The 23,145-nt window shown below is 35.1% G+C and overlaps 4 protein-coding genes across 5 annotated transcripts; all 4 read right to left on the minus strand.

Moving 5' to 3' along the window:
* Positions 1-371: 371 nt before the first annotated feature.
* On the minus strand, positions 372-4,088 carry LOC108209881 (small ribosomal subunit protein bS16m/bS16c). The gene is made up of 3 exons (XM_017381075.2): positions 3,834-4,088; positions 1,410-1,455; positions 372-963 (listed from the first exon to the last, which is right to left on the minus strand). The coding sequence occupies exons 1-3, from the start codon at positions 3,964-3,966 to the stop codon at positions 741-743; spliced, it is 402 nt and encodes a 133-aa protein (XP_017236564.1). The 5' UTR covers positions 3,967-4,088; the 3' UTR covers positions 372-740.
* A 1,649-nt stretch (positions 4,089-5,737) lies between these two features.
* On the minus strand, positions 5,738-9,216 carry LOC108204877 (multiple C2 domain and transmembrane region protein 6). Its single transcript, XM_017374532.2, has one exon. It carries the CDS (start codon positions 8,932-8,934, stop codon positions 5,926-5,928), a length of 3,009 nt encoding a protein of 1,002 aa, XP_017230021.1. The 5' UTR covers positions 8,935-9,216; the 3' UTR covers positions 5,738-5,925.
* Positions 9,217-12,168: 2,952 nt separating this feature from the next.
* On the minus strand, positions 12,169-14,824 carry LOC108204545 (APO protein 1, chloroplastic). 2 transcript variants are annotated; one of them, XM_017374043.2, is made up of 4 exons: positions 14,620-14,823; positions 14,232-14,339; positions 13,275-13,633; positions 12,169-13,182 (listed from the first exon to the last, which is right to left on the minus strand). In XM_017374043.2, exons 1-4 carry the CDS (start codon positions 14,758-14,760, stop codon positions 12,348-12,350), a joined length of 1,443 nt encoding a protein of 480 aa, XP_017229532.1. In that variant the 5' UTR covers positions 14,761-14,823; the 3' UTR covers positions 12,169-12,347. The 2 variants fall into 2 exon arrangements, with proteins under 2 accessions (XP_017229532.1, XP_063941745.1); XM_064085675.1 differs by lacking the exon at positions 14,232-14,339 and having other exon boundaries at positions 14,620-14,824.
* Positions 14,825-16,430: 1,606 nt separating this feature from the next.
* Positions 16,431-19,558, minus strand: LOC108206579 (transcription factor bHLH80). Its single transcript, XM_017376925.2, has 5 exons — positions 19,013-19,558; positions 18,524-18,652; positions 18,171-18,236; positions 17,016-17,084; positions 16,431-16,765 (listed from the first exon to the last, which is right to left on the minus strand). Exons 1-5 carry the CDS (start codon positions 19,511-19,513, stop codon positions 16,718-16,720), a joined length of 813 nt encoding a protein of 270 aa, XP_017232414.1. The 5' UTR covers positions 19,514-19,558; the 3' UTR covers positions 16,431-16,717.
* Positions 19,559-23,145: the final 3,587 nt, after the last annotated feature.

Here is a 23,145-nt window from a genome sequence, read left to right on the forward strand (position 1 = left end):
TAAAAAATCAGCGAATCATACCCGTGTGCGTAGCACGGGCAAAAAATGCTAGTTTTTATTAAAGAGATGTCTTATAATCATTATGTTTTAAATAAATAAGGATTTATTTCAGAAAAAATTACACATACTTTTATTTTAGAAATAAGTCCTTATTAGTGAAAAAAAGGATGGTTATGCAATCATAATATAACTCCTCCTATGAAGAAAAACAGTAAGATATTCCACCACACACCAGTCAACATGCTACTTATTTTGATATTCTGCATATTTATATATATATTGAATGATAAGTGCATTTTGGATGTGGTTTTCATTATCATTATATCCATCATCAATATCCTGAATATTACGATATGGGAAAGAAAAAAAAAAAAAAAAGCCCCGAATACCATAAATTAACGCTACATTGTGTAACGTCTAATATATTCATCAAAAACGCTACATTATCTAACATTCTGTTTGGGTTAAAGTTAAAAAAAACAGAACGCTGGTTCATGTAACATTCTGTTAGGGTTAAAAAAAACTCGAGTTAACATAATAAAACGCTACATGATCTAGCGTTTCTTCCCAAATCGTAAGCGATCAACACAATAATGTTAATATAAAATAAAGTCTTGCCATCTAAGAGCAACTCATAATATTCCAATGTCAATCTCGTATTAGGAGGGCTTGCAGGAGATTTTTTAAGATTCCGGAATGTTTTCTTTCATGCACCCACAACATGACATAATCCATAAACTTCAGGAGGTTGCCGCGGTGTCTTCACCACCATCTTTAGATTGATCACTTTTGGTTGGGTTCTCTGCTGTCAAATACCGTCCAGTCATGGGATCGATTGGCCTGGTGTCTCTTGGCCCACCTTTACGTCCCATTGCCAACATCGGTGGAGGAGGTAACACACCAGCCCTGAACAGAAGGCGCTGAACAGGATCTGAAGGCTGAGCTCCAACTGAGAGCCAATACCTGCAAAATGAGAGAAAAGGGGGTGATAAGAATAAATTGGACAGGTAAGTATAGGTAAATATGGGATCGAAGTATCTAGATGAGGAGTTTGCATATATTTCCTCAACTATATCCTACTAAAACACATAAATAAATATAATAAGAGAGGAGAAATTCTAGTCTAGCAGTAAAACACTGTTTCAATATACTATTAACGCATTTAAAATAATTCCAATGACTCTAAAACATATTACATGTCTTGTGAATAGATTACTCATCTAACAGAGCAAAACAGCTGAACTCCCTGTCGGCTGTCGGCATATAAAATAACAATAACGATCGCATATTTACCATATATCAAGAACTTTTAGTTGCAGCAACACGTATTCTAAAACATTGTTTGACACGAAAAAAAACATTATACAAGAAACAAAGTCAACACAAAATCAAGTCTAGTAAATACTCACTTCACTCTATCGAAGTTAAGACCCATTCGTTTACCACCATCTTGACCTGTGAGAAGTGAAGTCAATGAAACAAATAAATTAGCAAATACTAAGAATGGAATCCAGAAAACGGAAGAAAAAAGAGATTTTCACAAAAGCTACTGCAGTAATCAGTTCATATAATTGTTAATATATGTAATATCCAAATCTTAATATGTTAAAAAACAGCAATGTGAAGATAATTCTGAAAGTGAAGAATAACTAAAAAAGTTGAGCAAATTGACCTTCAGTTTAATCTAATTATTTTCTGTGTATACAACTTTCCAAGGCCAAAGTAATTATGCCCATTAGAGACAAGTACAAGTACATGGACGTGAAATCCTAGACGACCAAATCCAAGTACTAGATAACTAAGTCACCCTTGGTGAGAAGCTAAACTAAGGCTTTTCTATATACCATAAATGGCTAACCCTCTGATGGGAAAAAGAGTTGTTATTTGGTAGTATACCAAACTATTTTGTTTTGCTAAACAATGATCTACCTTACATTATTAACACAAAGCAAAACCATCCATAGGATAATCATTTTCCTCACAAAGAAAACAGGGCATCATCTGCCAGTATATGAGAGGAATGCTAGTAATATCATATCAAGGGCAGGCCAAGCTGTCTTTGTTCATCTACCCAAATTCAGGTATTTAGTGCCATGCTTTAGAATAATATATAAGGGTACAACAGCAGTGGTCCTGTAGGTTCTATAATTTCTTGCTGGGAGGGGATGATCCTTCCACCAGTCAAAATTACCATAGACCAGAGCCAAATAGAATATGCAAGAAGGGAGTGATTTCCCCTGGCTAAACCTGCTAGCAACTAAAAGTCAAGAGAGCCTGTCTTCGAAGATCCAGAACTACCAGTAATTCTATATGAACTGCCACTAGAACCATCTACAGGGGTTTGATTTAAACATTCCAGGACTAAGAACCTTCTTTTCTGCAGCTTCATAGAAAATGTTGTTGCATCTAAAATAACAGGAACCTGTGTATTGAATCGAGCAACTCTATGTACATTAAGAAGGCCAATCATGTCTTGGTAACCAGTGAGCAGTTTTGCCAACTCTATGTCCTAATCTTGAATTGCTCTGACAGTCTGACTGACAGCAAAGTATCAGCCAAATGCTGCCACCGCTTTGAGAATGATGAGGAATGCAGGGAAGCTTTGAGATAAAAAGGTTGAACAATGGTCTAGAAGAGTGGACATATTTGAATATTCTTGAAGGCTGATGCATTTAATCCTTTGTCCAATTAGAAAGTGTCTATCTTGGGGCTTCCGCAAGTCAAACTCGTTGCAGTACTCAAGTTTTACATCTCGATTCCAAGTAGGGAGCAAGGTCACGGGCTTTAAGCGAAAGCCATGAGTTCATTTCCCCTAAAGAGGATGGCATTGCGCTAGGCTGGCTTCACAGAGCAGCGAACACTTCCCTCTTCTGTCGGTGGAAGGATAACAAGCCGGTTCTTCACTAGTCCATCAAACACCGGATGGGTCATTCAACCATACAACCATCTTTTTAAATCTGGTTTAAATAGCCAAGTTTCAAGAGCATTTTCTCATTCACACCCATCAAATCGTGCGGGAAAATGATTATATACCTATACACATGAAACTGCAAAATCCAGATACTTTCCTCCCTTCTATAAGATAGTAATGACATATAATTACGAAACCAAAAAGGAATAAAGTTGGTCTATCTGATAACTGCAAACAAATCAAACTATCTTCAATTAGCCTTTTTAATTTTACCTAAAGTAAAGCAATATACAGCTGACAGAATCTGCTTCCAGGAGACTACAAAAGAGGACAAAAATAAGGAAAACGGAATAGGGGACAGACACTAGAAATTTAAACAAGGATGCAAATCATTTACCTGACTAACAAAGGCCAGCGATGAGGGTAAGTAAAAGGTTGACAGACCCACTCTCGGTAGACTAGATGAGTGTTTGGAAAGCCATCTAAAGGGTACAAGGATTCTAATCTTAACCCCCTACTTAAAACTACTCCATGTAATCTCCCACATAAATAAACAGGTATAAAGAAGTTCCACATCACACAATTAGCACAACACCCCACTGATGATGAGAATTTTATGTACATACAATTATATCTTCATTCTTAACAATAAACGAGAGTGTAGCATCAATAATCCCAAAATGTATCGCATACATCATAAATACAAAATACCCATTTGGGTTGTCAGAAAAACCATTATAACAATCAAGATTATCATAATATTTCCAAACCCAAAAATGATTATACATAACATACACAAGATATACATACATAATTAGAAAGAGAGATGAGAGGGTGAGGGGGAGAGAGAGAGAGAGAGAGAGAGAGAGAGAGAGAGAGAGAGAGAGAGAGAGAGAGAGAGAGAGAGAGAGAGATGGGTCACCTGGTAAAGGATTGTAGTAACCAAGAACTTCCAAGTGCTTGCCATCACGAGGAGATCTGCTATCAGCTGCCATGACTCTGTAAAAAGGCTTGTTCTTGCATCCCAATCTTGATAATCTTAATCTCACCACCATCTTTCCTCTTTCTTTTTCTTCAATTCAGGGTAGAGAGAGTGAAATCCAATGAGATGGAAAAAGCACACTGAAGTGAAGAAAGGGTTTTTCCCATTTCAGGGGTTTTATTTATTTAGCATAACTCCTGGTTCTATTTTATAAATGGCAATCAGAGGCAGAAAAAAAAGCTTAAAAAATAGGTGTGAAATATCAATAATATTCCCGTTTATTGTGTAATTACAAGAGGCCATTATTTAATTCATGGAGTATTTCATGTTTAAAATATTAAATATCATTAATTAATGTACTCGATACTATAATTATTGAAGTTAATTATATTTATCATGTGAATCCTCATTTATAAAGTTTCGTTAGAGCATCTCCAACCATCTAAGAGCATCTCCAACGGTGTTGGCTATAATCGTTGGCTAAATTGGACCTGTAAGACATTATGTAAAATTTGCTGAACCTGTAAGACATTTTGCTTCAATGGTACTGGCTATATTGGTTGGCTATAATTTAAAAATAGTATGTTATTAATATTTTAAATTGTTAAAATAGAATATATCAGTTCAATATGGTAATAAATGATGTACAATCTTCCTACAGATTTTCTTACAGACCTGTAGAGGTTCGACAAATTTAGCCATCCATAGGAGGTTGGCTAAATTTATAGACAACAGGTGAGCATGGTTGGAGTTGAGTTTTTGGAGCTGTTGGCTAAATTTATAGACAACAGGTGAGCATGGTTGGAGTTGAGTTTTTGGAGCTGTTGGCTAAATTTTTTTATTTTAAGTAAGCCAGCTCACCTTTTAGCCAAGGGTTTTAGATGGTTGGAGATGCTCTAAAGCCCTTGGCTAAAAGCTGAGTTGGCATACCTAAAATAAAAAAATTTAGCCAACAGCTCCAAAAACTCAACTCCAACCATGCTCACCTGTTATCTATAAATTTAGCCAACCTCCTATGGATGGCTAAATTTGTCGAACCTCTACAGGTCTGTAAGAAAATCTGTAGGAAGATTGTACATCATTTATTACCATATTGAACTAATATATTCTATTTTAACAATTAAAAATATTAATAACATACTATTTTTAAATTATAGCCAACCAATATAGCCAGTACCATTGAAGCAAAATGTCTTACAGGTTCAGCAAATTTTACATAATGTCTTACAGGTCCAATTTAGCCAACGATTATAGTCAACGCCGTTGGAGATGCTCTTAGTCATTTTACATTGAAAAGATTAATTGACACCATGAGTATTTTTATTTTCTTGCAAGTTTGACACATGAATCAAGACTAATTTGATATTTTAATGTTTTGCATAACCAACTGAAGACTGTGCTTTTACTTTATGTCTGAGCCAGATATGATATTCTCACTATGAGTCCATTATGAACATGCTACAAATCTAAACTTGAAACGGGATGTAACTTGTAAGATCAAATTTTCCATATATCATGCATGTGTTAGTTCTGTTGGTAGAAACATTATGTGGCCAAAGCTTCTTCACCTCAATAATATCTGTTCCTAGTCAAGCACTCCTATCTGCAAGAAGAACTCTCAAATGTGCACCACTTTGTATTGTCAAGTTTTAAGCTGCCTTGAAACTTTTGTCCCTGATATCATTTTTTTCTGGGGAAACCTCCGTATAGTGTATCATAAATTGGATGGATGGCCTCTGTATAAGAAGAATAACAATCCAACTTGCTTTAGCTTTTGTTGCTTATTAGGTTAATCTGATTATTACTTAGCAAAAGAAAAAAAATGAAAGATTGACAACAAGATGTCACACCAGCTAGGATAGTTATCTACTACAAATCAGGAATTGTTAGGAATACAATATAACTCTGGTAAGCCCTCTTCCTGACAACTTGAGATTTAGGTGAACTGAGAACCTAACGGTAATCCATTTTAACTATTGTCACACTTTACGAGATTTATGTTAACTAGGATATAATGTTAAACTACACTCTACTAGGATAACAGCATATCAGACTTTGATGGGAGTCTTTTGAAGAAATTGACAGGAACAGAAGGCATCTTGTTTCTGAACTTCGGATGGCGCATCCAGTACAGCCCGTGAAGCACTGCAATGACCTGAAAGGGAGTGAGGTAAAACAAAGTTGCCCACATGAGAGCAAATATAATGAAGATTGCGGTTGCTCTTGAATCTCGCCAGCTAAGTATTGCCAAAGCTCTCTCCGCTTGTGTAGCTAAATCTCCGAGGACTGTTTGCACTCTTCCTGCCACACTACGCATCCGATCATACCTCATCCTAATTAGGTCTGTAGGTCGCGAAGATGGAAATGTGTCAAATTCCTCGTCTAGCTCATCTGGATGCACGTTCTCAGCCTGTGAGATTCGTGCATCCATATGTGGAGGCTTTCGGGGTCTGAACTGGTAGTTCCATAAACCAATCACACACAAGTAGAGAAATATTGTAGGGAGGATTAGTTCAGGGTAGCAAACCAGGATCAAGAAAAGTACGTGCACAAGGCATGTTGTCAGAGGGTTTCTCCAGTTGCAAATTCCATCCAACCATTTCCAGATAGCTGAAAATCCTGAGAGGAGTGAAATTATTCGGTAAAAATTTGCTTTGCTTCTCCTGAGGCTCCACATGTGATAGTCCACATCAAGCATGTACTCAACTGTTTCGCGTCTTAGAGGTGGTTCTGCCCTGCTTAACCGTGCTGCAACTATCTGCATTGCTTGGTGTCGTAGCCAGTCAATGTGTCGGACAGAAATAGGCTGGACATAGTGCATTTTGGGGAGTAATGGCTTGCTATATTGGGTCAACATATTAACCCAAGCTACACAAGTGAAGCGTATGGCTAAATGAAGCTCTCCGTGTTTCTTCAAACCAGAGGGTTGCAGAACCAGCAAGGGATAGTTATGTGTATAAATTCTATCAGTTTCAAGAGTTGATAGACGAATCCTTACTTTCCCGATCCTCTGATCTCTTGCATCCTCTTTGTTTCCATTAACATGATGATTGTCGAATACACCAATAGTAATTACAGTGCAGGGATCATAAACTTCCCACGTATACTGCTCGTTCCACCTGGGAGACAGTGTGTTAAGAAGAGTTCTAGTACGTACCCATTTATTTCCGTACTTGGCTACACAATATGCATCTGTACTTCCACCTTCTCGGATTTTCATTGGTAGCAGATTTTGAGCACTCAATATCCCTACTTCAAGAATTCCTATTCTTTGTTTCCTCAAGTACTTGGATGATGGCTGAAGATCACTACTGAAATGAGTCGTTTCGTCTAAGACATGGTACCCGACGTCTAAGCAGAGGCAGAGGCGGATTTTGCTAGAAAACTTGACTTCTTTCTCGCCATCTTCATGCACAGAGTGAGAAGGTCTCTGAAGATTTAACCAGCGAGGATCCGGGAGCTTACTTGAATCCACCCTTGGTGGAATCTCTCTGACCGGTACCATTGCTCTTCCCATATTATCCTCCCTTCCCCCTTCACCACGGTCTTCAACACTCACAATAAGGACGTCTTCAAAAGGCTCAGAAGCTACAAACATAAGCTCTTCATTCCAAGCAGCATTTATGTTCCTCGTTTGGGAAGGCCGGGTGACCCTGATCTGATGTCCTAGCTGTATTCTCACATATGGCTGTGGTAGTCTTGTTCTATCAGAAGGCACAAGATCTTGGGCTTCAATGACATGGACGCGAAGATAGTACAACTTAGGCGAGAAATAAACCTTTGAGCGTGTACTCGCTAGGTTATGATGATTAATATCATGAGCATCACTATGCCATGCCTCAGGAAAAGCCTCATCAGCCTGGGTTCCAAGCCAAACTGCAAGCATAATCTCTCCCTGACCAGCCAATCTATACCACTGGGGAGCCAGAGGACTATCAGGTGGCACCCGAAGAGGCACTTCCACTACATCGAAAACCACCTTCCCAACATAATCATCCTTCCCCAAATCTTTAGCCCTCACTATCACCTCAATCACATTTGACTGCAGCCTTTCTTTAGAGAACGCAAACACACTGTTCCACATCGGATCCTGGTTATGCTCCAAGTGTTTTGTCAAGCCCCTGTAGTTTCCCACCTTTACTTCAACATAAGGGTCAAGACTTCCATTCACATCCAAAGCAGGAAGATCTCTAGCTTTCACCACATTGATGTACAAGTAATGCACTTTCTCCACCAAATCATAAGTACTCGCCATCTTGTCACCTCCCAAATACCCCATCCTTGCTGCCACTGGTGGCCGCGTCTCAACCAACCCGAATTCAGGCTTCTGCATGGGAATTTGATTTTGCATAACCATAGGTGGCCTTGGTGGGATAAACTGAGGCCTGGTTTCAAGAACTACTGGCTTCTGCATTGGAGGCATAGGACCAGTTGGGCCACCAGTTCCAACAGAGTAGAAAGTCCTAATCTCTTTCTCCTTCTTCCTTTTTATCTTCTGTTTGCTAAAATCATTAAACTCATCATCCTGAGCCTTCTTATCATACCTTTTAACATTTTCTTGCACCGGAGTTTCTCTACTTTCCATGCCTTTCTTCGTCTTTTCTTTTGGTAATTCAGCTTGATCTGATGAAGCGCCATCCTCATCTTTGCCATCAGCAAGATACAGCCTGAGCGCGATATCACCACGAATATGAGAAAATATACCTCGTTTCTCAAGAGGATATCGTTGCACCGTTGCTTCAGACTCGGACTTAGGAACTGACAGACCAGATAACCGAACTCGACCAAGAAAATTGTGGTTGCCATGACTAGTATTTTCATTGTAGATGACAACTTCAATAGTTTTCCTAGAAAGATCCTGCAAGTCATCGAATTTAAAGACAAATTTTTCGTGCCACGAGGGGTTAAGATCCTTAATCCTTGTCTGTGTCCTTTGATGCTGATCATCTATATCTACCTCAACAAAGGGACTTGCCGAGCCTTGTCCATCTTTCGGCATCAGGTCATTGGCCTCAAGGACTTCAACTACAAGCCTCCCCATGATAGCTGTGCACTAAATTTTCTCAACAAAGATGGTGAAAAGTTGCAGGGGTTTTAGACTGAAGTACTTTTATTGTTACTGAAATGTATCATCAACGATGGTCAAGTGTATACATGCTATCCGCTGAGCAAAAGTCGAAACTCGAAAAAACAGCTATTTTCAGAAGGGTGTGTGCATACATGTTGCAGAGGAGGTGTAAAGTGGAGAAAGTTATGATGGTGTGAGAACTAAAGAAATCAGAAACTGCATTATTACCAGCATTATTAGTGTGTGATCTAGAGGAACTAATGTGAGTTTCACACTTTTGGTCACATTTTGACTTGAATCACTTTTTTCAAGTTTTACTTGTGTTAGTAACATGATGTCATTTAAAATGTTGATTTGTGTCATTTGTTTATTTCTGACCTGGACCAAACTTTAGTCTTTAGATGTGCACTGCACTCACTGAACTTTTTTAATATCTAGAATACCTGTTAAAACTGTCTTTTGCAAGGAGCCCAGGGTTTTTGAATAATCCTATCATTCAAAAATTAATTTATTAATGTTATATTATATAACAAAAAGAAAAATACTACTCAAACATCATTGGAGACCATTGAGTAGAAAAATGGATTAAAAATATGATATCAGAAAATCAAGTGGTCTCCTATTTAGAATTTTTCTTCACGTTTTCCTTAGAGTTAGTAATTTTCGCATGTTTGCGGTTTTTTCTTCTTTTATGTATGGATTGTATTTTATACATGGATGTGGATGGAGTTTTTATGTTAGTCTAATGTATTTGATTATCCTCTACTTTGTTACAATTTAAATATAAATAATAAATTATAATATCAACTTAAAATTAAACTCTAAGTTAACAAACATAGAGCTGACAAAAATGCCATATGAGACTCGCAAACCTGAACACAAGGAAACCAGAAATCCTTGCAGAGTTTCTCTCCGAACTCCACCTCGTCACAAATATCAGTTGTGCAACTAAAACTAGTCCTTCAGACCTGTAAATCAATTTGGAAAAATTCAAATAATTTACTACTGAAATCAGCATCTTCTTCGAGTCTAAACTATGATTTAAATTTAAAAATCTAAGAGCAAATTCAGATGCAAGGCACAACAGAATCATTAGGCCTGCATTTCTGGCCCCTTCCCCAATAACCATTCTTCGCTACTGAAAAGCAAGGAAAATTCTGAGAAAACCAGCCCCCAGCAAATGTAACGTCAAATAACTAGAGCTGGGTCTGCAATGCATTGAAAACAATTTTCAGCCAAGGAAACACGTTGGAATTCTTAAAAAATCTGCAGCTCCTCAACAACATAAAATGAGAACACCCTTCATAGCATTCTGCTTCGATCCACTCTCTTAACATGAAGCATTTCAATCTCAGGAGACATAATAATAAATCATATGAACTCAGCAACACAGATTGATATCCACTAAAGTGTTGAACCTTGGTAACTCTGAAATAACCAAGATAAAAAGCCCAACAAAGTTATCACATGTGTAATTAAACCGACTAGAAAAAACACATCTTAGTGATCCAGAAATTAAGAAACCACCAGTGATTCTCTAAACAAACCCAGCCATTTACTAAGAAGAACATTGTATCATAAAAAACCCAGATTTTTTGCCAAAACTCCTTGGAATTGGATTAAACTCCCCAAAACAAAGTCGAGAAATCTGACCTTAAATTATAGAACATCATAAATGTAGCTACCAAACTCCTCAAAATGAACACGAAATACCTTAAATTATAGAACAACATAAATGTAGCTACCAAACTCCTCAAAATGAACACGAAATTCCCGAACCATTCTAGAAAACCAATCATGGCCCTGAACCTCGAAAAAGTTCTGGCGCAAAAAAACTTAAACAACCAGTAGCAAAATATCCAAGGATTTTTGTCCCAAGCAACCCAGCTGTGATGAATGTAGATGATAATTAACTTTAACACAACATCTGAAACAATTACAATTCAGCCAGCAAACCCCTCCAAAACACTAAAAAAATCTGCTGCCTGGAATCACTTCCCCTCAAGCTCCAGCAAACCATTATACTAAAGCTCAAATTTTGCAGTCAACTATCACACGAAAAAGGTTCATAATATAACCCTCTGAAGCACTCTACAAAGAATCAGCAAAAGTGCTGGTACAATTTTTAATTTTAAAACAGAGCAACCTCTTCAAACCAATGTTAAAAAGCCTACCAAGATATGAAATTAAGTTAGACTGTTCCATAGTATATTCCATTCCTGCAGAACTCCGGAGAAATTATCAAGACAGATTCTCAAACCAAATTCTTCATGGCTTTAAATTATTTTGACGTACCAAATCCCAGAAAATCACCCCCAAAAAGGTAATCTCTAATTGCACCATAACCAGCCAGATGGCAGATAACCAATAAACCACAACAAAAATGTACTCCAACTACGAAATCCACTACCAGACCGATAAGAATAACACAATTGGGATTAATATTGAAACTATCATCTCTCAGGTTACTATCCAGAAATAAAGTAGCCCAATGATCCAACCCAAGAAAATAAATCCAAGAATCCAACAGGACGAGAACATAAGGCCTAGAAAAAACTCTACAACACTAGTCTCCATAATAAAAGATACCAGACAACGCGTATCAGATTCAATATATTTAAAATAACTCCTCATTTCCTCAGCAAACCAGATGAAATCCAAACCAAATCATATTTTAAATCTCCCCAAAAGATTATTTATAAAAGATGCAGAGTAACACATTGATTATGGAGATTCCACAAAGCAAAACCAGACCAGAGCACCAAAATAAAACTAGTATAACAAATGCATCACACCACACTACATCCTCTTAACAAATTTAAGAAGATCAGATATTCATATAACCAAATCCATGTACTCAAATAATATAAAAATATTCAGCCACCAACCTAGATTCAAAACAACTTAAATAACATTATAAAGCAGGACCAGCATAATTGAACAACTGGTGCGAACTGCACTTCATTTGGATTCAAGCAAGCTCAACGGAATATTTCCACATTCACAAAGAATCCCAAACTCTCCTAATATCGTGAAGTCTTATGCCCATAACCTTCAATTGAATATTAACGTGTTAACTTTGTTATGTTGTTAAAAGGATCCAAACCTGAAAACTTATTATATAAAAAAATCAGTATTATTTCTAATGGTTCTCATCTATTTGCTATACAGGATCTAACGGTCATACAATAATTGGCCATACCAAACTACCACAAAAGTCGATCTCAAAAAGGTTTTGATTCCATAAGTAATCTATATGTATTATAACGCTTACTTACATGCTATTAATTAGTTTACTCGCAATTAAAATTTTACATAGACTTACAGGTAAAAATCTATCTTTGGAATGCTTTTCTGAATGAAACTTATCAATCTTTATAGGTCTATCAGGCAGCTAGGTGGGTCTCCTCTTTATCTGGGACAACAATGTCAACCCTCATCATTGGTTTGTACTTGGCCGGAATTTGAGCACCTGCCTGCAAGCATAGCTCAACAACCGCAGGAGCCTTGCCATAAAATCTTTTAAGGGCAGTCCTCAATGGAGGTCCCTTAGGATCTTCGACGTGCCATACATAATTTGGTGGGAGCACTTCATCAACAATTGCATCCTGCCAACCATGCTTTCCATCCCTCCACTGATGCTTAAATTCCCCACAAAGCTTGGCATTATGACCCCACGGCCCGACATGAACTTCTGAACAATATCCACAAGCCTTCACCGTGTATTTTTTCATTAGCTTCTTCAATCCTATTTTCACCCTCTCATATGCTTCAATAGTTTTTTGTGCTATCCCAGGCACTTCCAACTCTAACGGAGAGGAGAACCGCTCATGAGTACGATATGTGTCAAATTCCAGCATTGATGCTGCATCCGGTGAGCACTGCTGTTCAGGGGGCTCGACAGATCCCCCTCGCTCAATCACTTTTTTCCCAAGCATTCTAATAGGTACAGTCCTCCTCCTTGAAGGATATCCTGGTATATCAACACCAGCTTGGATGCATAGCTCCACAAGAGCTGGAATTCTGTCATAGGCAAACCGAGTTTCATGAATAACTCGCGGGCCAAATGGATCAAAAAGATGGTATGAATCTATAGGAATAAGCACATCATTGATGGAACCCTTCACCCATGAGTGGAAGTTTCGGCGCTTTGCGCTAGTTGCGCCCTGACAATCCTGGATGTAGTGAGCAGCTTGGCCCACGTAAACTTCAGAGCACTCGCTGTTAAGGAATTGCTGCATGTTATTTTCCATTATATACATATAATGCATCATACACTTAAACAAAATAACAAGCAAAGAGTGAAACACAACCTGCAAGCATGGACAGGAATAACATGCAGTAGCTGTGAAACCCCTTGTATTACAATTTTCCAAGCATCTAATACATCATGAGCAACTGGAACTAATTTAGGGACGAGTAGTCCATTTTTAGGTGGTAAAAGCGGCTTCTCCACTCCCATCTGTGCAAGCTTTTTATCAGCCCTTGCAGCCTGTGTGATCTGTTTCAGAGGGATTGGATAAGGTTTCTTCTTTTTCTTGGGCTGGATTGGGGGAAGATCTACATTTTGACGATGCACCCGCCATTTACCAGTTGGCTGATTTTGAGCCTGTCTCTGGTCAGTGCATAGGAAGGTTATGGACTTGCTCCGCCTACCTCTTCCACGGCCAAACTGTAATTTTGAAACAGGAAATATATGAAGGAAATAAGATATAAAAGAAATACCCCACACGAAACAACAATTAGAAAGTGATTCAACATGAAGGAACTTGAAGTCTTTACATAGTGAAAAAATTGCATCGACGGCAATTGAAGGAGTTCACTCTTACTTTTTAGATTTAAGATGTACAGGAAATTGGGGTTCAAAGGTTTTATAAACCACAATTATGACCAACGAAGGAACAAATATCGATAAAGTACACCAGCTAAAATGCACCTAGCAAGGCAACATGAAATCAATTATTATATAACTGTAATGCTTATCAAGTATATGTTCCTAGTGTAGTTTATATAAAGATATAACCTAGTCCAGTATTCACTGTTTTTATATTAACGGCAAACTTTAAACTTAAGAAGAACGAATTATCAAATCTATCGACTTCATAATACTACAGCAGATACAGAAACCGCACAATTATGAGTGAACCAAAATATTACAGTTACTTTTCTAATGCAAAAAATAAAATAGAATCAATTTTTTAAGTAGTCGTAAAACGCAACAATCAAATTGACACCGCAATTTAGAATTTAAGAGTTGGTAAATAAGCTACCAAAATAGGATGAGATTTGAGTAGCTCGTTGATATCCTCTCTCGCACTCTTCAGTTGATCGATATGCAAAGCAAAGTATTTGGGTGAGCTCACCGTGCTGCTGTAGTTCTGCTTAACAAACATAAATGTAAGCATATGCTCAAATACCCACCTTATACAGTAGAATACTAAAATGAGACTGAGATTATAAACTGTTTCTATTATTAAAAAAAATACTCTAGCAGTTTATCAATTTTATCTGTCAAGTGAAAATATTAGTTAATTGAGAGCATACGTATGATATCGTCAATTGGATATATTTATAGTTTAATACATATATAAGACGATATTGATATGACACACAGAGAGAGGGGGGAGAGGGAGAGGGGGAGGGGGAGAGAGAGATTACGCGGTTCAGGACGGGATGAGAGATGAGAGGAGAAGGAATAGAAACTCTGGCTGTGGTGATAGGGGAGACCAGGTGACAGGTGCCGCCGTGAGCTGCCGTTATTGACGACGGAGATGAGGTGAGAGAGAGACGCGCGGCCATTGAGTAGGTATTGTGTAAGCTGACTGTGTTGTGGGTGTGTTTGGCGAATTGTAAACACTTCAACAAAATTCTTGTAAATGATTATATTATAAATAAATTGATTTAGCGTAAATAACAAATTATTAACATATCAATTAGTATTAAAATTGTATTATAATATAGTTTATTCTATTTTAAAAGTATCAAAATTTTTTTAAATAAAAGGAATATAATAATATAAAGTTGAAATTTTATATATCTAAAGTATATAATTCATAATAGAATATTATTATTTATCCTTTTATAAAAAATAAATCTATCGTTGTATTTCGTCTCGTATCTATTAAATTTATACGAGCTAAATATAATTTTTATTGGATTTTATATCAGATTGCCCCAGTAAACTCAACAAAATATATCATATAGCTACTCAATCTCCACGACGACTTATTTAAACCGTTAAAATAAAATATTATTTATATCATTCTGTTAATTTTTCAAAAAATTGACGACAGTGGTGATGTGATAACAGAATTTCGTTAGTTAACTTGAGATTTCAATCAAAGAAAACACTGATATTCCAACTCGGACTTATCAATTTATCTCAAACTTATCAAACTATCTCAAATGTAACTTCTAACTTGAGAATTCAATCAAAGAAAAACACTCATATTCCAACTCGGACTTATCAATTTATCTCAAACTTATCAAACTATGTCAAATGTAACTTCTTGGAAGTGTGGAATATGATGCATTGTACAAACCAATAACAGCTAATCCATGGGTCTGGAAAAAAAAGAAAGATAACAAAATGATTATAATAATATTTTAGTGAGATTTAAATGAGTCGTCGTGATGATCAAGTAGCTACTTGATGTATTTTGCTGAGTTCGATTGGCAATTTGATATAAAATCCAATTTTTATTAATAATTAGGGTAAAATATTTAAATTTATTTTCCAATTTTAGACTACATATATAAATATATGTATACATAATAATATTTAAATATTTTGTGTTGATGTGACTTAAGATTCTAATTTTAAATTTATTATCTCTTTCTTTTTTATCATTCTGAATGATATTCTAAAACATATGCATGTCCTTGTGTGTACTATCGTGAAAATAAACTAACCTGGACTGTAATTACAAATTTGTCGCTCTTGCAATAAATATTCATTTCTAACTTTTTTCCCAATAAAAATATAAATTATAAATTTTAACACAAAAACAAAAGGGTCCAGACAGTCGATTGCCAAGGACGCTGTTTGTTTATGGACCGTTGGATGAATATCCAGCGGCCCAAATTTTAGTACATCTAGCGCTTTTTAACCACTGGACGGGGTAATTCTTTTACGTCTGCCGGTTAAAAAACGCTAGACAAGCCCCGTCTAACGGTTAAAAAGCGCTAAACAGCCGTTGGATGCAACGGTCCGCTGCATATACATCCAACGACCCAGAAACCAAATGTCGGTTAAGCCGGCGCCAGGGCTCAGCACCCAAAACAAAATATAGTGAAGATATTCTTTTGTTGACTTTAAATTCCGTGTAATATAATTTTGGTATGGAGGAGTATTAAAAGGTAACTCTTCAGACTGCAGAGTGCTTCTGAAATCTGAACCTAACATGTAGTTTTAAGTTCAGTGTTTGCCATATGTGGTGTGTACCGCTACATTGTAACACTATTATGCAGAGTCGCAAGCACATATTTTTCAAGCACGGAAATATCTTTAACAGTGCTGTACAGCAGTAGTTGAGCTACATTTATAACCATAATTGTCAAACATAATACAGAGGCTGATTGCGGATCACTGATAAAACTTAACCAACTTACAGTTCCCCTGCAAATTGGCAACTCCAGCGGCCAGCACATATTTTGGTACAAGGCGAGCACATATTCTGGTACAAGAGTCGAAATTTGCATGTAAATAAGACAGCCAAAAAAGTGGAAAGCGCGTTCTGGAGGAACTCTGTTGCTTCTAATATTTCTGTGCACATATGCATGTCTTTTGATGGTCCTTGAGTTCCTGCATATGTTAGATGTTCCGGTCTTAGATATTGAGCTTACCTCAAATTTAATACACAATAAAGCTACAAGACTTCCCTTGTTCCTAATAAGTAATAACTCCTGTGAACATACTCATGCCAACAATATTCTCGTGTGAGGAGGAAATGGAAGTGCATATTTAGATCAAATGACAAAAGGCTTGATATTGATCTTAGAAGTTCACTTTCTTTTCCGAACATTATGCATAGAGGATAAGAGGCAAGACATACCTGGATCTGCTTTTGTAGAAGCTTGACATACTCTACTGCCTCGTCCAACATATCTGCAGTATTTGTTTGCTGCATGAATGAAGTATGAACAAGTGATGAAGTGAGTAACTAAAGCTATATAATATCATAACAGGAAATTTGATATAATTCCAGAATCAAAATTGTCTGTATAGTCTGTTTCTCAGGGATCTTTCATTGTATGAGATTAAACTACGAGATTGGCAGGTCTTAAGTTAAGAAAAATGTTTAACTAGATGCAAAAAAAATTAATGTATTCTTTAAATTTCTTTATCTTGTTTCTTTCTGTCTAAAACTGAGTCTCTCCATCTCACACATCTTTATTCCCCAGTATATACGACACGAGTGACAAGATTATAAACCATTTAGCACGGAATATAGGTTCTTTCAATATTTTCACGCGAAAAAATTTATGTACCTAAAGTTATGTTTCATTGACACCATAAAACAAATTATGCCCTATGTAGACTCCGTGACAAAAAAATGTAATGTTAACGTTGGAACAGACGCAATACTGCCAGATTAAGATGCCAACACACTGGCTTCAGCTTGTAAACAATACATAGGCTACATAAAACTTTTCAAATCTCAAAAGGTAGTTCAGTAGTCAATTGCAGGACTCAAATTCAAAGCAACAGGAATATAGTACGAGGTAACTACAGGTGGCTATGATATTATAGAAAGGCAAAGTTTATTGTGATTCTTTTCCACGCAAACATATTCATTTACAAGAAAGTGAATATAAAATATCTCACCCGGCTGTGTCAGCCCTATATGAAATATATATATATATTTTTGACCCATTTAAATGAAAATTATTACATCCCAGTGATCTCTTCTATGTCAGTCTCATCTATAAATACAAGATGTTTCAACTTTACTGGAGACTCTTCCTTTGCTTCTGTCTACATGTATACATTTACTTTAAGAACAATTTACTAAAGCAGAAATAGTGATCCAAAGGAAGAATCTCTGAGACTAATTCTTAAGGGTTTATCTTGTCGTTGTCACAAGTCACAGCTAATTAATTTCCTACTGGGGTTGAGTATAAGATATATTAATAAAATTATTATATCGTAGAGATCAGAGAGATTAGTAATATGGATAAGAGATAGGCAGATTAACTGTATTACGTACCTTATCCATATTTGGCACAAGTTCTTGAAGTTTTCGTATACGGTCACTTATTCGCGTCCTCCGAACCTAAATATGTTATCAAGCTATTAATAACATGACATATCCTCAACATTAAACACAAAGGTAAACAACATGCTCGCCAGTCATACTAGTTGCTAAGACAAAAGTACACAAAAACTTCTCGAATTAGTAGCCTATTATTCAAACACCATGATAGATTCTCCAAAAATAATTAAAAAACACCAATTTAATAATTAAATTTATATGTAGCTAAGAGGTTAAGAAAAATCAATAGTATGATCCATCAAAACAGTTAGTAAAATAAAAATCTACCAGAGAGTGTTTTCATATACCCTCTCGGCTATACTGCGAGGATGAGTAGCACAGCCTCGCTTTGCCCGAATTCTACAAGGAACCGAATCTTCGAAAAGCTTCTGCATATCAGCATCAACACCATTGAACTCCCCACTCTTTTCCCCTTTCTACACCACACACAAAGCTCATTCAGATCAACACAGACATACATATTAAACAAATTCAAGTATCGAATTCCCTGCAAAATCGACAAGACCAGTAGTAACACACCAGTCATAAATCGAGATTCATGTACTAAGAAATATAAGAATTAAATCAATTCATAAATCTACATATAAGATTTAATTGAACTAGTAGCAATATTATTTTAATATATGAAACTGAACTGTAGACACTTTTCTCCTGCAAAAACTAAATAATAATACAAGTGGATGAAGACTATATAACAAAACACACTAACTACAAATCATTAACAAAACACACACAAATCTTGTAAGTAATGATTTTCATAACATCTAATAATCTACCTCTCGAGGCCGTTTAGTCGACGAAAGCGAGTCATAATTCGCCGGAACTCCAAAATTCGAGAAGTACGCATCGGAGCCACCGGCCGGACTAATCTGGCCGAGAAACTCCGCCGGCGAGCTGTTCTGCCGGAGAAACGGCGACGATCGGAGAAGCTCCGGATCTAGAAATCCAGGTTTGGCCATAGTCTCCGGCGGGGAGAAGTAGTGAGTGGCCGGCGGCGGCGGCTTCGCCGGCGAGGGATGGAAGATGCTCTCCTTGGCGTCTTCTTCTTCTTCGGGCTCTTCTTCGGATTCGAGAAGAGCTTCGAGCCATGTGGCCGGAGCTGAGCGGAAGCGGGCGAGTCCGCGACTCAGTCCTGAGTTAGCCGAGTTGCCTGTCGGTTGCATAATGAAAGTGTGTGAGAGTGTGTGTATTTTGTCTAGATTTCTGCTGCGGGGCTTTAATTTCAGACACTTTTTGTTGGGGGCAGTGGGAATCCAATTTACTATAAATAGAAACATACATCTACTTACATTATCTGTATGTATAGCTTTTGCCTAACACAATCTACTGCTCATTTTTGTTTTCTGTTTTTTATTTCTTTAAATTGTTTTTCAGAAATTTAAGCATTTTCATTACAGCTTTAAAAGCAACTCCAAGGCATTAGACCTCTTAGGTAAAAGTGTTTATGTGACACCTACATGGCATCTATGTGGCATAATAGGTAAAAAATTTAGTCTCCAATCATTACCCCTTAGCAAAAAAATATAGATAACTAAAATTGGGATAGCTACATTTATAAAACCTCTAAAGGTATTATGTATAATTTTAGATAATATAATTATACATAACACCATTAGAGTGAACCTAGAATCTCTTAACTATAATTTGCATAGTGTTGGTTATAGATGTAAAATTTGTTAAATTATATTATATTTTAATAATATTTGTTATATTAATTGATATATTTTAAAAATATATATAATTCGTATTTTAAATTATTATAAATAGAACGTGTTTTTAAATAATTCAAGCTCTAAGCCAAATATAATTTATTTGAGGACGCTGGTTATAAATATAGATGACGAGAATACCTGTTGAAATTGAGTGTTCTTACATAATTATTATATCTTTTATTTATAATATGTATTTGACTCAATGATTATATAGTTTTTGAGATGCATTAATTTATAGTTTATATATTTTGATGATATTTGTAAACTAATTGTTGTCAAATATTACCTGCATATGATATTGATATAATAAATAAGAATACAATTTGAAATAATAATTTCATTAATATTTTTGTATAAATTAATTTTTTAAGGACTACTAAAATCGGATGAGAGTGTATATTTAAATGACGATAGCTGAGATATGACAAAGAAAAAATGACTATAGCTGAGCATGCATGTACATCTTTCTTCGAGCCACAGAATATTTAAGCATGGATATTTGACGTATTATTGTTTCGATTTTGTCAACGGACAGATTTATTAAATATTTCAGAGCATGTGGTATCACACGTAACCAGTAACAACCATGTGATTGTCATAGGATTTGTTGCGTAACAATATTTTTATAATACAAATATTTTATTAAATATGTTTGATCGATGATATTAGTGGAATAAATTGTATGACAGAGTCGATTGAATTCATGCAAAATTAATGTATTAGGCAAACGAGAAAATTTATATATTCAAAATATATTCCCTCAATCCATATTACATGTTCATTTTATAAAAAAAAACTTATATCAAGAAAAAATCGATCATATCTTTAAATAACTTTAACTAATATTTTGAAAATGATGGAATACCCCTAATTAATGTCTTGAACACGTGAATTCAACTAAGTCTCAATAGGTCAAGTCTTGAAAATAAAAATGATGGATAGATTTGAAAAATTATCATTAAATTTGTTTTGAAAATGTAAAAAAACATGTAAATAGAGACACTGTTTATTTTGAAAATTACATATAAAAAGAGACGGAGGTGTAACTATTTGCGTATAGAAGTCACGATGTAAATGAACCCTAAAGAGCTCACTCTAGTATATTGCCTCAAATTCAAGCTCAATTTCAATTGAGTAAAATAATATATTTAAACTCGATTCATTTAGAATATGTGATTCCAAAATTGAATATGAACTCATCAGCTCTCCTGCGAGCAAATTCGCAAAATTTCGTAAACAAATACGACTCAACAGACTTCTCGTCATAGATATTAATCATATATTTTTTTTCTTAAATTATTGCTCCAGAATCAATATACTAATTATAAAATATATATTATTAAATTGTGGCATATACTTTTTTATTAATGAATCATCTACGCAAATTTTTATAAAAGCATCTCCAATGATATTGACTAAAAGTGGTTGGCTAAATTGAACCTGGAAAACATTATGTAAAATTTGTCGAAACTGTAAATCATTTTGCTTTGATGGTACTGGTTATATTGGTTGGCTATATTTCAGAAACTATGAGTTATTATTCTTTCAAGTTGTTATAAAAGTGATTGGCTAAATTGGACCTGGAAGACATTATGTAAAATTTGTCGAAACTGTAAACTATTTTGCTTCGAAGGTACTGGCTATATTGGCTGGCTATATTTGAGAAATAATGAGTTATTATTCTTTCAAGTTGTTATAAATAGAATGTATATTATCATATGGTAATAAATGATGCAAATATCTTGTTACATATATTGCTACGAGTGGTTGGTCAAATATAGCCAAAATCAATTGGTTGGCTATATTTTTAGACAAGACTTATGTGTGGTTGGAGTGTAGCAAATTTCACACATTATCTTTAACTTCTATTTATGGTATTATTAAATGAATTTTAGCTAAGGGTTTTAATGGGTTGAAGATGCTCTAATGATATAAGATATGCCTAACATATTCGAAACAGTATAGTCTAATTAATAAAATAATATATATATATATATATATATATATATATATATATATATATATATATATATATATATATATATATATATAATCAAAACATGTATACAAGTGTGATCAAATTTGTTTACGGACCATTAACGTCGTCAGAGAAATTGTTAATCGGATCAAATAGGTTGAGTTACATATTTCAGAATAATTGTAAATCGGAAATTAATTGGAAAGAAAGTAGATGTATTTTTTTGAAAGAAAATTTAGATGTATTTTAATATTTATCAGGATGAAATGAGATGTATTTTAATATTAAAATATTATTTAATATTTTGCTATTATTAAATTAGTTATCTATTAACAGTTATATATTAATTATATCATAAATTCTATAGTTGTTCATATTTAAAGCAATATAGTATTTTAATTTTAATAAATTAATATATATCTAGGTTAAAGAAACTTATAAGAATTAATCAGTTAAGTAAGAGATTTTTAGAAATTATAATTTGATTCGTATAAGAATATTATTCGAATTTATTTTAGATCATCGAATCATCGAACTGAACACTACTAGTATGATGGTGGTCGTATACGAATTAATTCGGACATATTCAAAATGAACTCGTTTATAAATCAATCAAACTTGACTCCGATCCTTTTCATATTATTTAAATTTTTTATTTTATATATGTTCTAAAGAGTTTTTAGTAATAATTATTATTTATTAAATTTATTATTATAGTTATTGTTTTGACATTAGTTTTGTTCAATTTTCAGGTTCTGGTGGTTCATTTTCTTATATGAATATTTTATTTGTCAGCAAACATCTTCATATTCTTCGATACTAAATTTTTTTAAGCAAAACAATTTTAATTTAAAATTTTAATTTTTAATTTAAAATTTCATACGCGTGTAAATATAGATTGTGACAAAAAAAGAACTCGACTCCAACCTCCATCGAGAAACACCAGAGACATTTACAGCTGAAGCATGCAGAAGTAAAACTTCATAGTAAATTTGTATTGTTTTTACATCCGACTGTGTTTGTGAAAAATGATTAGTTAGATTAAATTTGTAAAATATTTTATAATTTCAGGTTTCAATGCACAATATTTAAGCAAGCTCGTTTTTATTAATTTATTTAAGAAAAAGTTTTAATTTCAGGTTTCAATGCATCTCTTTACACCAAATGTATGGATCAACTAGTGACTGATTTCACAAAGTTTATCGCAACATCTCAGCAT

The sequence above is a fragment of the Daucus carota genome, chromosome 1 (assembly GCF_001625215.2).
Source record: "Daucus carota subsp. sativus chromosome 1, DH1 v3.0, whole genome shotgun sequence".
Lineage (NCBI taxonomy): Eukaryota > Viridiplantae > Streptophyta > Magnoliopsida > Apiales > Apiaceae > Daucus > Daucus carota.